Source organism: Globicephala melas, chromosome 21, assembly GCF_963455315.2.
Source record: "Globicephala melas chromosome 21, mGloMel1.2, whole genome shotgun sequence".
NCBI classification, from domain to species: Eukaryota; Metazoa; Chordata; class Mammalia; order Artiodactyla; family Delphinidae; genus Globicephala; species Globicephala melas.
In genome coordinates this window covers 10,472,589-10,486,609 of record NC_083334.1, presented here as the reverse complement: position 1 = coordinate 10,486,609, position 14,021 = coordinate 10,472,589, and the positions used below count along the sequence as shown (strand labels likewise).

The 14,021-nt window shown below is 54.5% G+C and overlaps 1 protein-coding gene across 7 annotated transcripts in view; it reads left to right on the top strand.

Annotated features, from left to right (window-relative positions):
• Positions 1 to 14,021, top strand: part of ARHGEF10 (Rho guanine nucleotide exchange factor 10) — an 88,545-nt gene that overhangs the window by 35,681 nt on the left and 38,843 nt on the right. For 6 of the 7 annotated variants that reach the window (XM_060291407.1, XM_060291403.1, XM_060291404.1 and 3 more), the window contains 6 exons: positions 844 to 958; positions 3,963 to 4,069; positions 7,979 to 8,056; positions 8,284 to 8,463; positions 10,161 to 10,277; positions 11,989 to 12,081. In XM_060291407.1, the coding sequence (XP_060147390.1) occupies positions 844 to 958; positions 3,963 to 4,069; positions 7,979 to 8,056; positions 8,284 to 8,463; positions 10,161 to 10,277; positions 11,989 to 12,081 (690 nt within the window). The remainder of the gene's footprint in view (positions 1 to 843; positions 959 to 3,962; positions 4,070 to 7,978; positions 8,057 to 8,283; positions 8,464 to 10,160; positions 10,278 to 11,988; positions 12,082 to 14,021) is intronic. The other variant, XM_060291402.1, reaches the window with a different exon arrangement.

The following is a 14,021-nucleotide window of genomic DNA, read 5'->3' as shown; positions in this document are numbered from 1 at the left end:
AGAGTCCTAAGGATAAGAAATGGGGGTGAAATGCCAAAGCACATCATTGGGGGCTTTTGGCCCTAACGGCCAGTCTAAGTGTTATGCCAGGAGCCTGGCTTGAGGGAACCAGGATGGACAAACTCCTCTGTGGGGGCCGGTGGTCTTTCCAACCCTTCAGTCTCCGCGGAGGAGGGGGTCTGCCGACCCCTCCCGCGGGCCGTCCCTCTGTCTGTATCCCGGCAGGTCTCTCCAGCTGGCCATTCCTGTGACCATCAGTACGAAGGGCCCGTGAGCCGCTGGACCGGCCTCCATGGGGAGCCCCGGGGAGGCTGGGGAGTGTCCAGCGGCTGAGCCGGCTGGCGGGTCTCCAGCCAGGGGCTCCACTGTTTCCTGCCATCTGTCCGTTGACCTTGGGCAAACTGTTCACACCTGTGGCCTCAGCTCTCCGCGCTCGGCTTCTGCAAAGCCCTTTGCAAGTGTTTGTAATAAAAACGAAGACTGACTTAAACACAGCAGGAGACTTTTTTAAAACTATGTTAAGGAAGGGCTCTGTTTGTAAATTTGTTTTTCCTTCTTTTTTTTTAACCAGCAAAATAAAAACCAAACAGCCCGAAACCACACACACACACACACACACACACACACACACACACACACACACACACACACACACACACACACACACACACACACACACACACACTTTCACAACAGCCAAGAAAGCTCTCCCAGACCAAAGAGCCAATTTCAGATGATGTTTCCAGAGCAAACTACTTGACAGTGTTCTTTTAAAATGGAGCAAAAGCAACAAGGAGGTTTTGCCAAGTCATCCCACCCTCACCCGGCCTCCCTTCCCCGCAGATGCAGAAGCTCGTGAAGGCCGCCAAGGAGGGCACCAAGGACGGCCTGGAGAAGACGAAGGCTGCGGTGAAGCGGGGCCGCTCCTTCATCAGGACCAAGTCCTTCGCCTCTGCAGGTCTGCGGGGCGCGGCCTCGGGGAGGCTGCCTGGGCTCGGGGCTGGCTCGGGGCAGTGAGGACTCCGGGGGCGGCAGGAGGTTGAGTGAATTCTCGCAGTGGGTGGATCTCGCCCCCCGCTTAACTGGCTCCTTCCAGCAGTCGGGTGATCGGGGGTCCCCCCGGGGGCTTGCTCTCCCTCCACAGAGCCCCTGGATTCTCAGCAGGGTCGTGGATAATAGAACACAGTCACGGGGGTGCGTTCACAGTGCCTGGGGCTCCTGGGCACGTTTCCTGCCCCTTCACGGCTGAGGCTGGGCACGGTGGGCTCTGAGTGGGGACGCAGGATCCTCTGTGCTGGTGAGAGGATTCCAGAATTCTCAGGTTTGTGAAACATTTCACTCAGGGGCAGGAGCCCGTGGCGCTTGTGTGTCAGAAAGATAGAGCCTGTCTGGGTGTGTTCACGTCGGCAGCAAGCTCTGGGCGCGGGTTCTCCAGCGTCTGAGCATGTCTGTGCGCTGGTGTGGTACGAGGTACCCGGCTGTGCGGGCAGCTGAGGGTTTACGTGCGGAATGACCGTCCTGACTCTCACTTGGTCCTTCAGAAGCACGTTTCTGTGTTGCCACTACGACCTTCTGATGGGAAAAGCGGGTGCCGGCTCAGTGCAGGTTGCTGATAACCGGGCAGGGAGAGGACGTTAAGGTCACGTGTTTCCCCTGCGAATGGCCCGGGAAGACTGTAATTGGCCGTAAAGCCACCTGGGCCTTTAAAGAAGGTGTGATCCTCACGGAGCCCCCAGCCTCTTCACGTAGGATGGAGAGTGTGTCAGGGGCTGAGACAGGGATGGGGATTTTGATAGAGTGTGCTCCCCGGTGGGGAGCTGGCCGCGGGGCAGGTGCCCCAGAGGGGGCCCTTCGTGGGAGGGCACACAGGCAGAGCCCCACAGGTGCAGAGGTTGGGGTTAGGGGCCCCGGAGTCTGGGGGCTGCTCAGAAATGCCGACTCGGGCCCACCCGAGACCCCTGGACCAGGATCGCAAGGGAACAGGGTCCAGGTGCACGGGGCAGGCCGGAAGCCAGCTCCAGGGGGAGAGTGACTAGAGTATCACAGGATCGTCCCTGGTTTGGGGGGAGGGGGGCCCATTACACACACCCCTGAACCCTGCGGCCTTAGCTTCCTGAGCTGTCAGGTGGGAAGCCCGGGCTAAAGTTTTGGCTCTTAGCCCTGGAGTTCACAGCGGGGAACCGGGAGCTCTTACAAATAGCGGTGCCAGGCCTCCACCCCCAGGCCGTCAGTGGACCTCTGAGGGAGACGTCCGCACACTGGAATGTTGTGTTTTTTAAAGACTATTTGTTTTTAGAGCAGTTTTAGGTTCACGGCAAAACTGAATGAAAAGTACAGAGATTTCCCATAAACCCGTAGCCCCACTCAGGCACAGCCTCCCTCCCCACTGTCACCATCCCCACCAAGTGGTCCGTGTGTTACAATCGTGAACCTACACTGTCACGTCACCATCACCCAGAGTCCATGGTTCACATCAGGTCTCACTCTTGCTGTTGTACATTCTGTGGGTTTGGACAAACGAATAAGGAAACATACCTATCATTATAGCATCATAGAGAGTAGTTTCGCTGCCCTAAAAATCCTCTGTTCCTCCTTCCCTCCCCCCAGACCTTGGCAACCACTGATCCTTTTACTGCTTCCATAGTTTTACCTTTTCTAGTTGGACCCATACAGCCTGTAGTCTTTTCAAATTGGCTTCTTTCACTTAGTGATATGCATTTAAGGTTCCTTCGTGTCTTTTCATGGCTTGGTAGCTCCTTTCTTTTTAGCTGAGTAACATCCATGGTCCGGATGGACCACAGTTTATTTTATCCACTCACCTACGGAAGGACATCTTCGTTGCTTTCAAAGTTTTGGCGATTGTGAATACAGCTGCTCTAAACATCCGTGTGCAGGTTTTAGTGTGGTTATAAGTTTTGGGCTCCTTTGGGTGAACACCAAGGAGCATGACTGCTGGGTCATGTGATAAGAGGATGATTAGTTTTATAAGAAAGCACTAAACTGTCTCCCGAAGTGGCTGCGCCATCCTGCATCCCCACCAGCACTTGGTGTAGTCACTGCTCTGGAGTTTGGCCGTTCCAATAGGTGTATAGACACTATAGGTTCCTTAAAGCTCTTCTGACAGTTCTTCTGTGCAGCTAGGGTTTTGTATCTTTGAATTAGATCATTTCCAGGTTCCTATTACCTAAAATTTGCTGTGCTTCTCTGGTTTCTAGCTGTTTTGTGAATTCTTTTTTTTTTTTTGCGGTACACGGGCCCCTCACTGTTGTGGCCTCTCCCGTTGCGGAGCACAGGCTCCGGATGCGCAGGCTCAGCGGCCATGGCTCACGGGCCCAGCCGCTCCACGGCATGTGGGATCTTCCTAGACCCGGGCACGAACCCGTGTCCCCTGCATCAGCAGGCGGACTCCCAACCACTGCGCCACCAGGGAAGCCCCATTGTGAATTCTTTAGATTACGTAGCTGCATCTAAGTTTTTAGAAATGGATTTAATTTTGGTCTAGAATTTTTGATCTTGGGGAAGTTGTGCTTTTTACAGACTTCTAGTGAGAAAGGGAGAAAGTCAGGAAGTTACTAAGTCTCCCTTCGTTTTCCCTGACTATTGAGTGTTGGTTCTTAGTCATTCACAGCTGCTTTTCTTTGTTTCTGACTTTGATATGTCATAGATTAAGACATTGAAATATGTATTTCTACTCTGCCATCTAGGTGTTCAAACGACACCTCGGCTTTTTGAAGTTAGACTTCAAGTATTGAAAGTCTCAAATATCAACAAACACCACATTCCTCTTGTGGGAAGGATGTTTTCTTGGGTTTGTTAAAACTTCACTTTACTCATTGCTGGGCGGAAAGGAGTCGTAGAACTGAGGTGTCTGCCCAGGGCGTTGCTTTGACAGCCAGCTTGACTGCGCTGTGATGTTATATCCTGTTTCAGTGTGAAACTAGCACATTCTGTCTTCCTTTAAGACCACAGACCCTGTCTTGAAGAGGAACAGAACTTGTTCATTGACGTGGACTGCAAGCATCCGGAAGCCGTCCTCACCCCAATGCCCGAAGGCTTGTCTCAGCAGCAGGTAGGATGCGCAGGGCGGATGCCCCCGTGCTTACGCCAGGACGGCTGTGCTGGCTGGGAATTACCTGCTGGCACAGACTCCCAGCCCTTCCAGCCACCTGGGCTCGTCCACTGGCCTCTCCTTGCCCAGCAAGGAAGGGGTTAACCCAGCAGCGAGCCTACATATTTTGAGTATCAGCCCCAGTGTAATTGTAAAACTGCGTGGAATATCTGCATTCTTTGTGAGGGTCATTTATACTCATTCACACTGATGGGACATCTCCACAGAGGGACTAGATGTGACTGTGTAAAGTGTGTGTGTGTGTACATAGTGCCTGAGTCTGAGATTAAAAGATAGATTTCCAGCAGCTCACGAAGTTAGCCGAATATCGATGAATTTCTTCATCTCTGAAAATACTGTAGGTAGCAGAGGGAAGATATTCCATGGTTTCCATTTGATTATCTTTGGGTAAAAAGAAAGGAAAGCTTCGGAAACAAGGGCGTCAGAGACAAGGGCGTACCACAGAGTTGGGGGCACTGAGGGGAGGAGTTGATGGTTTTGGGTGGGGTGTGATTTGAGTTTTTCCCACGTGGGCAGCCTGATGCAGGTCGTGGAGACTGAGAGAGATGACAGATGTTGTAAATAGATGATGTAGGTAGATAGACGTAGGTGGGTGATAGGTATACAAGGTGGTTGATAGATGCATGCATCATACACACGACACGCATGCACAGATGTGGTGTGCAGACAGAACCACATAAAAATCCTCTGTGGCAGGTTCAGAGTCTGGTAAAGATGACAAGCTGCATTGCAAAGGCTGCCGAGGGGCTGTTAGCCGTAGGTCAGGCTGGAGGAGGAAGCTGGCTCTTGGTTGGGTTGCAGGGGGCAGCAGAGCGGGTTGAAGGTGCTAGTGAAGTGTCTGGTGTGTGGGTGCTGGGCTGTGAGAGGCCGGGCTCGTGTGCTCAGGAGGGGACACGTCAGGCAGGTGTGAAGGTCACCCCCCTCATTCTTGCATGCCCCCTGTGGAGCACATTCACAGGAGGACACCCAGGCCCAGAGGGGCCTTGTGGTCAGGTGGCATTGGGCGACGGGCAGGTCCGGGTCCGGTGCCCCCCTGGACCCCGCGTCCTCAGCTCCCTCGTGCTCCTGGGGTTGAAATGTGGCCGCGTTGCTGGCAGCGACGTGCCGACGGTTTTTGCAGGAGCAGAGAGGCTGCCCTTCGCTGCCCCCCTGCTCGCTGCCCAAGTTCCTGGCTCACCTACCTCATTTTAGCCTCACGAGTCTGAAAAAGGGCACTGATTGCTCAAAAATACTCTCGATGTTTCTGGGAGGCCTCCCCTGGGGCTCCGGGACTTGGGTCCTCTTCCCGGACGGTGTGGGGGTCACGTGGTTGGGAGGCTCACGGAGCCTCCCCAGGGGGGCCCGCGGGGGAGGGACTGTGGCCGCCGTGCAGACGCATGTAGGTGCGGGGCGTCCCCGGCCAGGCCGCGACTTGGCGACAGCAGGGCCATGCGGGTCGGCCAGGGGACGGGGGACAAGGGAGTTTCGAGCCCGCAGGATCTCAACAGACACACACACCTGCCAGTCAGTTTTGTCCCCCGGAGGGCCGGGTGGTGACAACGAGGACGGGTCCCTGGTGCAGAAAGGGCACCTCTGTAGGCGCCCCCCACCCCGGCCCAGTTCCCACCCCGGGCCCCGCACTGGGGCAGGGGAAGCTCCCGCCAGGCCGCTCACTTGTTCCGCCAGCGCCGTCCTCCTTCCCTTGAAACGGGGACATGGCGTCTGCGGTGTCTTCCTCGTGGCCCCACAAGACAGTGACGCGACGCGTGTGGTGGCCCTCGGCTGAAGGCGCCACGCCAGGCGCACGACGGCCAGAGAGGGTTTGTGTTTTGGTTTCTGCGCCGCTCCCCGCAGGCTCCCTTCTTACCCCCTGGTTCACAGAGGTTGCTTTCCCCACTGGTTACTGCTTGTTCTCTGGGGAGTTTTCCATTAAAAGATTAAACCCGATGTCAGTGCTCTTTGAATTTTTTCTTCCAAAGTTGAAATAAGGTAACATATCTGTTAGGAAGAATGCTGCATGTGAAGCGTTCTTTACATGCCCAGTTTGGTGGGAGGAAAGCCTTTATTTCCTGGGTTGTCATTTACTTGAAAGGTGGCACTGAAGCTGAAGGATGAGGCCAGCATCCTCTGCCGTCCAGCCTCTGATCCAGGGTCCAGGCATAGGGAGGGTCTGCTGTCCTCCTCCTCCTCCTCCTCCTCATCTCCGCCCCTCCCCTTTACCCCTCCCCTCCCCTCCCCTTTACCCCCTCCTCCTCCTCCCCTCCCCCTTCCCCTCCCCCTTTTACCCCCTCCTTATCCTCTTCCTCTCGCCCCCTCCCCCTCTCCCCTCCCCCCTTTACACCCTCCTTCTCCTCCTCCATTGCTCTAATCACCTCTTGGCCCAGGCACATCTCCCGCGGGTCCCCGTGGCCTCGTAGGATCTCAGTCCAGGGCTGAGATCTCCCTGCAGCCTCGGGGTCAGGGTCCCGGGAAGCCTGAGGCCTGGGGACCCGTGTTGGCTGTGCTGTCCACGCACTGAGTTTAACTGAGGGGCTGACCCGACCCGCGGGAGCCCTGGGATCTGGGGGAGATTTGGGGTTTTATTTTGTATTTTTCAGTAATACCAGTTCCAGGTCCTTTGACCTGATACATTAGTGTCATCTCAGGACTTAAAAAAACATATTTAATTCCTAGGTGAGACCCCCCCCCCGCCCAAATCCTGAAATATCCTGACCCCAGAGTTGAGACAGTGTGTGGGAATCTGAATTTTGGGAGAAGGCTGGTCCACATTTGACCATCCGCAGTTTGGGGGTGTCTGGGTCGTGGGGTGCCACCCTCGTTTCAGAGGGAGGGGTCATCGCTGCAGCTGCGTGTGCTTGTGCTTTAATTCCAGACTCATCTGCCTTTTACACACATCACTTTCTTCCTTAAGTGTCCTTGAAGGTTGCTTTTTGCCTTCGTTTTGTGAAGGAGCAGCCCTTTCGTAAGGAGAGGAGTCGCTCCCTTGTGGATGTCGGTGACTCGACAAGAGGCGCGCCCCCGGAGGATGTGCCTTCTGCCGCCAGGTGGCGTCGCGGTTCCTGGGATGGGGCTGCCGGGGGTGGGGTTAGGAGCAGCCTTGTCCTTTCTATGCTCCACTTGCCATTTATTGGCAAAAACAACTTTGCAAATGGTGTGTAAACTGGACAAAAGTGCCCAGTGTCGTCATTGGCCTTAAACAGGCATCTTACAGCCAGAAACTTGTGCTTGTGTGTCCTCCAGTCATGAAAACAAATCCCAAAGTGATGTCACTGTTTGAAATGCAGGCATCTCAGGTCTGGAGGAGTTTTTGCACCTGGAACTGACGTTGGTAATTTACTCTCTGCGTTCCTAGCCTTGTAAGCTTCGAATGGCCTCAAAACAAAACTATACTCCACCTTCCAAAAGTTTTTTTTTTTTAAAAAAAACTTTGGAATAATGATTTTAGATGTGTTGGTAATAGCATTCTTTGAGTCAAGACTGGAAGGTTTTTTTTCTATGCTTAATGTATACATGAAATACCATGTCATTCCATACTCGGCACATAAAATACAACCCGTTAATTCAGTTCATTATTGTTGGATGAGTAAATGAAATTGTTGTTAATGCCGTGATTTAATTGTGTTACTGTAGTTGTGGTTTATGATTTGAGGTTTACAAATAACAGAATTGTAGTGATGGGGAACCACCGTTTTGTGCCCATAGTGGTAGGTAGTTAATGCACTAATATATTTTAAGGCCTTGGGAGTTTTCATTTATGTACTGTCTTGAAAACAAAAAACTTTTTTGTCCACAAGCCTCAACAGAAGTCACATTTATCTGTTGTGTTTTCTGAGGCAGGTTTTGACTGTTGTCTTTTCAAATTCTCAACAGGTCGTAAGAAGATACATTCTGGGCTCGGTTGTTGACAGTGAGAAGAGCTACGTGGATGCCCTCAAGAGGATTCTGGAGGTATCTAAACGCCACGTTGTATAACGGATATGTTTCGTGAACCTGTGAATTATAAAATACTCAAATTGGCAAAATTCTTAAAAGAATCTGAGAACTGTGTCTGTGTATTGACATCAAAGGTCGCCTGGTCTGTTGGGGCACAAACGTAGCTGCACAGGTGAGTTTCTCCGCGTTCTTTCATGAACCCTGAGAAAAGCCTGGGCCGTCCTTGTGCATTTCTGCCTCAGCAATACGAGAAGCCGCTGTCTGAGATGGAGCCCAAGATCCTGAGCGAGAGGAAGCTGAAGACGGTCTTCTACCGGGTCAAGGAGGTCCTGCAGTGCCACTGCATGTTCCAGATCGCGCTGGCCAGCCGCGTGGCCGAGTGGGACTCGGTGGAGATGATCGGAGACGTCTTCGTGGCCTCGGTAACCGAGCCGGCGTGCCCAGAGGGTCTGCGGGGCTCCCCTGGGCTCAGGGCCCCTCCCTTCTCCCACGGATGCCTCAGGGTGGGTGTCCTGCCGGCCTGAGCCCAGCTGCACCCCACAGCGCCCCGGCTGACCCTGCGGAGCTCTCTGCGGGGGCCGGTCTGAGGTCGGGAAGCTGAGCATGTGTGTGCGCCCAGGGGAAGGATGTAGAGAGAAACGTCCAGAGGCTCCGGTGGAGCTGCCCCTGGAACACTTCAGACTACACACCGTCCAGCTTGGGAGGCATCACAGGCAACTTGATGATGTCTTCATCGCCGAGTCAGGGCCCTGCTTGTGAACGGTTTTGTGGGGTTGTCGGCGTTAAGCCCTCACAGGGTCTCACCCCTCCTGGGAACTGCCTTGTGGGAAGATACCCACCTGTTTCCCTCCGCCCTGTGCTCCCTGACCTGGTGTCCCGTTGTGCGGGCGCAGCCTCCGGGCCCCGCGGTGACACAGGACGCGAGGCGACACGAGCTGGTCCCACAGCTGCGCTGACCTTTCCCAGCAGGAGCCGCCGCAGCCCTGAGCTCCAGCGCTGGGTGGCTCCGAGCCCTTTATCTTCGGCCCGTTTGTGAATCGTCCACCCTGCGGACTGGCTAGTTTTCTATCTAGAGGTAGCAGAGGGATTCTGAAGTTGATTGAGGACAGCACTGTCAAGAGACAAGAGCTTGAAAGAATTTTAAGTGTCCGTATACTTAGAGGAGTGCTGTAATGTGATACGTGAAACCTTTTTTCTATATATTCTGTGCGTGTGCTTAATGAGGTGTATAAAGTATGCTTTGAACGTAACGTGGAAAGAGAGTTCTTACTAAAATGAATTTGCATAACCCCCTTCAGTGATCTTTATGAAAAACAAAGAAGAGATATCGGACATTTACTTTTTTATTGCATTTCTGCCTATTTTATATATTAGTTTCAACTCTTAGTCTGTCCTTCTTAAAATGTTTACCTTGGGAACATTTTTTTAATGTAGAAGAAAATCTTTTTTAAAAATATATAATTTAGATGAAAGCATTTCTTCTCTAAGTGGCCCCACATCTACTTATGGGACTCGCTGTCTGTCCTCAAGAATATGTGGGATCTTAGAAGCATAAAAGGGAGTGAGGCCAATGTCTCTGCCTCTGGAGACCTTTGCGCTTCTGGGAAAATTGGGCAGTGGACCTATGTGGCGTTGCCCCTCAGCCTGGGGAAACAGGTGTGGTCAGCTGTCCTCCCCTGGGCATCTCAAGGGGATGGTTAGGTCAGGATGCTGGGACGTCCACATGCTGAGGTGCAGGACATTCTGTCCTGGAGGTGAAATCCACAAAACGCCAGTCAGCAGGAATTTAAAGGAGGATGTCTGTAAACACCATCTTTATACGACTGTAGACTGTAGTCAGGAACATTTCTTAACTGAAACCCAAACTTGCCACAGTTTTGAGCAGGGCAGCCTTAAAGAGCATTGGCAAATAAGATCAACCAGCCATTGAAAAAACCCTAGCAAGTCTGCTTAAGAAAACAATGATCACACACAGTCATAATGAAGTTCATCCTATGAAAACATCACGGTGACCGAGCGGTTATCGTTAGCACGGGTTCCGGCCTTTTATTGTGAGCTTGGAGAGGAAGCAGTTGGATTCTGCATTACTGACATTTCTCAATTTCCTCTTGTATTGCAGTTTTCTAAGTCCATGGTGCTGGATGCTTACAGCGAATATGTGAATAATTTTAGCACAGCTGTGGCAATCCTTAAGAAAACGTGTGCTACAAAACCTGCTTTTCTTGAATTTTTAAAGGTAGGCACTTAAACATTTTTTTGTGTGTTTTATCACCCTCTGATAACAGCTTTGATGTCAAGATACTTTGTAGTGAAATTTCACCAAACCTTCCCTCTAAATGTATCATGTTATTTATTGTGAAGATTTTAGCACCAGCAGGACCCTAGGTGTTGGATCAGGGCTGGAAAGGATGATGAAGTTTCTAGTGACAGCATAGCTCTTTGAAAATAACCTTCATTTGCGCATCCTTAGACATATGTGGATAGATGGGAGGGTCAGGAGGTGGAGATCAGACCCCAAACCAAGCGGCCAGCTGTTGCTCAGCACAGCGTTAGGAGTAACAGAAGGGGGCTTTGGAGTCGGTCGGGGGCTCCGTGGCTTCTTTGGGTCAGGCAGTGAGCAGACCCCCTAAAGATGAGCCCCCGCGGTGGGTAGGGGGGCTGCATGGTCCGCTCCTCCTCTGACATCGGGTGTCAATGGGTGACATTGAATCAGTGAGGCTGGGACGTAAACATGCCCAGAGGGCTCTCTGCCCGTGGAACCAGAATAAAGTTCCCCTTCAGATACTGAGTCCCGGGGCCGGGCCGGGGCCGGAGTCTCATCTGCCTGAGGCTCCAGTTTGCATTATGACCTGGGACCAAAACCTGTTCCTGTTACGTGAACTGTGTTCTTGGAAGGTTCTGCCACCTGCACAGTGAACCCTGGGGGGTGTCCTCGCCCAGGGTGAAGACTTATTTAGGCTGAGCTATACCCCCTCCCTCTCATGTGATATGGTGGTTCCCACTGAGGCAGGACCCGGGTGGAGGTGGCCCGTCCTTAGATCGACCCCACTCTGGAAAGCTGCGGTCGGCGCTCTGGCCTTCCCCTGTCACAGCAGGAGAAAGGAAACACGGGACGACCTAAAGTATACTTTTTCTGAGGAGTTTGTTGTGGTCCTGCTGGTGCCGACAGTAGCTGACAGGAGGCCACCGCAGCCCCACCGTCAGGCCGCCAGCCCCCGGCGGCCTAGGAAGGCAGGCCATCCAGTCCCCTGTCCTACCCCAGGCGCCTGGTGTCCACGAGGTCAAGCCGGGCTCTGGGCTCCGCACCGCGTGGCCCCTCAGCTGGAGAGAGCTGGGGACTCCTCCCCAGTTTGTAAATGGTCAGCCTGGGGTGTCCCCTCCTGCCAGAGAAGCCTCCCCTGCGGAGGGAAGGGGGCACCTGGCCCTGGACTCCCTCCCCCCTCCCCGGCCTCCCTTGGGGAGACTTGCCAGGACACGGACACGCCCCAGCCACACCCCGAATCTCCACGGCAGAGCGAGGGCTGAAGTGGGGAGGTTTGTCCCAATGCAGGACACGCCGCGGCAGCCGCAGGGACTGTGCCCCAGGTGCAGGGCGGGTGCCTTTAGGGGCCCGTGCTACTCCAACTTGGGATTCTGTCACTTTCTTCTTCTTTTTTTTTTGGAGCTGCACTTTGTTGTGATTGTAGAATCTTAGAAACTAGTTTGACTCTTAGAGTATTGAAATCAGCTCATAAATGGCTCTTAAAACATCAAATAAAAACATTGAAGCTTTCAGTTCAGAAACCAGCCCGGGCTCGCCGCAGCCTGAATGACGTCAGCGTGCACTGGCGGTGTGTGAGGTGTAGAAGGTGTTTGGAGCTCCCCTCCGTAGAGGGGAGCAGGGGCGAGCTGCCCCCGGGGCGGCGTCCAGGCGGGAGCCGCGAGTGCCGGCCCTTTGTCGCCCGCAGCAGTGCCAGGAGGCCAGCCCCGACCGCGTCACGCTGCACAGCCTGATGATGAAGCCCATCCAGAGGTTCCCGCAGTTCATCCTCCTGCTCCAGGTGAGGCCTCCTGCGCGATCCGGCCAGTGGTCCCGTCGTGCCGTCGTCCGTCCCTCCGTGTCCAAGCGTCTCCTCGTGGAGACGGCAGGCTCTCAGCTGCCCCCGCTCCCAGGTCGCTTACATCAGGGCAGGGCCAGGGGCGGCGAGACCCCAGCCTGCAGCTGCCGGTCCCTCTGGCCCCCACCCGTGCTGAGCTCCTCTCCTGGGCCCGTCGGGACCCCCCCTCGTCAGCATAGACTCTGGGGGGGTGAGAGGGACTTGTTGTGAACACCACATGCCCCTCCCCCCATCCCTCAGGAAATTCCGAGGGCTGTAGGGGCCCCGGGCCAGGGACCTGAACGGGGGCAAAGCCGAGTGAGTTTTCATTAACCACACGCGCTCGTGCCCTGGGGGAGGCGGGCTGGTCACCAGGCAGGTAGACACAGATGTCCAGGGTCCTGCTCTGGGGTCAGGTGTGTGCCCAGTGGGGAGGGGCAGGCCCAGAAAGCTGCCGGTCAGCCGCAGAGCCGACCCGCTGCTTGGAGAGCGGGAGCTGCGCAGAGAGATTTCCCAGATACTCCGACCGTACGTTTTTTTAGACTAAGAATTCTCAGTTAGGTACGTGCGTTGATCTAAAGAGTAGAGCTGGCTTTGAGTGCAGACATAAGGCCTTGCCCTGCCGTGTGACGTGCTGTCAGGCCCCCAAGACCTGGGACCGCGCGCCTTGCGGGCTCAGGGCTCACCCTCCTTAGATGAGCGTCAGGGCGTTTGAATCGGTTATTTCTGAGGAGGGTCTGCAGTGGCCTCCGCCTCTTCCGGTTTCTCAGTGAACACTCAGCTCGTTTCTAGAGTTAAATCAGGCGACTTGTTGGCTCCCCTAGTCATTAAAAGTGATGAAAGATGAACCGTGAAACCATCCCCAGGGACAGGGAGGGTGCGTCAAAGGCCTTGAGGCCTCGCTGGGCCCGCCCGTCACACGGTTCCAAATTTTAAAAATTGGTTCTTGTAAGAAGTTTGCTCTTTCCTTTTATTTTTATTTTTACTTCCCTCTAAATGTTTCAGTTTGCTGAGCAGAAACAGATGAAAATTCTTAAAGTCCGAATCCAGTTACGATAGACTCCAGGGTTTTGGTTTAAGCACACGTCCTCGTGGACAGATGCGGCCCCTGGGCCTGGCCCTTCCCGGGTCCCTTAGAGCTTCCTGTACGGCTCGTCCCCTCCCACGCCCCCGACCCTCCAGGGCAGGAAACAGCCTTCACCCCGGCCTGATGGCGGCACAGCACCCAGACGGCTGGTCCCAGGTTTGTGTGAATGCGGTTCCCGTGGGCAGGTGTTCAGTCCTTCCTGTGGTCTGAGCACAGGCAGTTCTCAGGGGCAGGGGGCTCAGACAGAGCAGGGCCGGTTCCCAGGAGAACGCAGTTGGCGTCAGAGGGGCGGTGTCTGTACTTCTGTATTTCCGTACTTCAGAGATACCTACAGGTCCGTGTGCAGGGACCCTGCTCTGCGGGTAAGATGCTCCTGGGAGTTGGTCCTGGAGAGGAACGGGGTGGGAGATGGGCAGGTGCTTCCCTCCCGCCAAGCTCCGAGCCCTGCTGCGCCTGCGTGCGCCGAGGGGGCGGCGAAGGGGGATGGCGTGGAGGGGCCTGTGCCTCTGACCCCCGGCCGCTCCCCTGCCTCTCCTCGTCTCACCACACCTGACCCTCCTTGGCTCTCGGGGCCTGTTACCTGTAGTTGCGATGACCCTATAGCCGTCCCCCAGAGCTCGGGATCAGGCTGTGGCCGTGGCTTTTCTGGGCTGCCGGTTTCCACCACGTGGTCCCCCAGGAGGCTCTGTCTTTATCCCGACTCCCGTGTTCTCCCCCGTATTGTACCCCAATAAGTAACAGCCTGGCAGCCGCCGCGCACCCCCCGTTCCTCCGCTCAGCTGTCCGTCCACGTGCGGCGCTGGTTCTGCAGATGGTG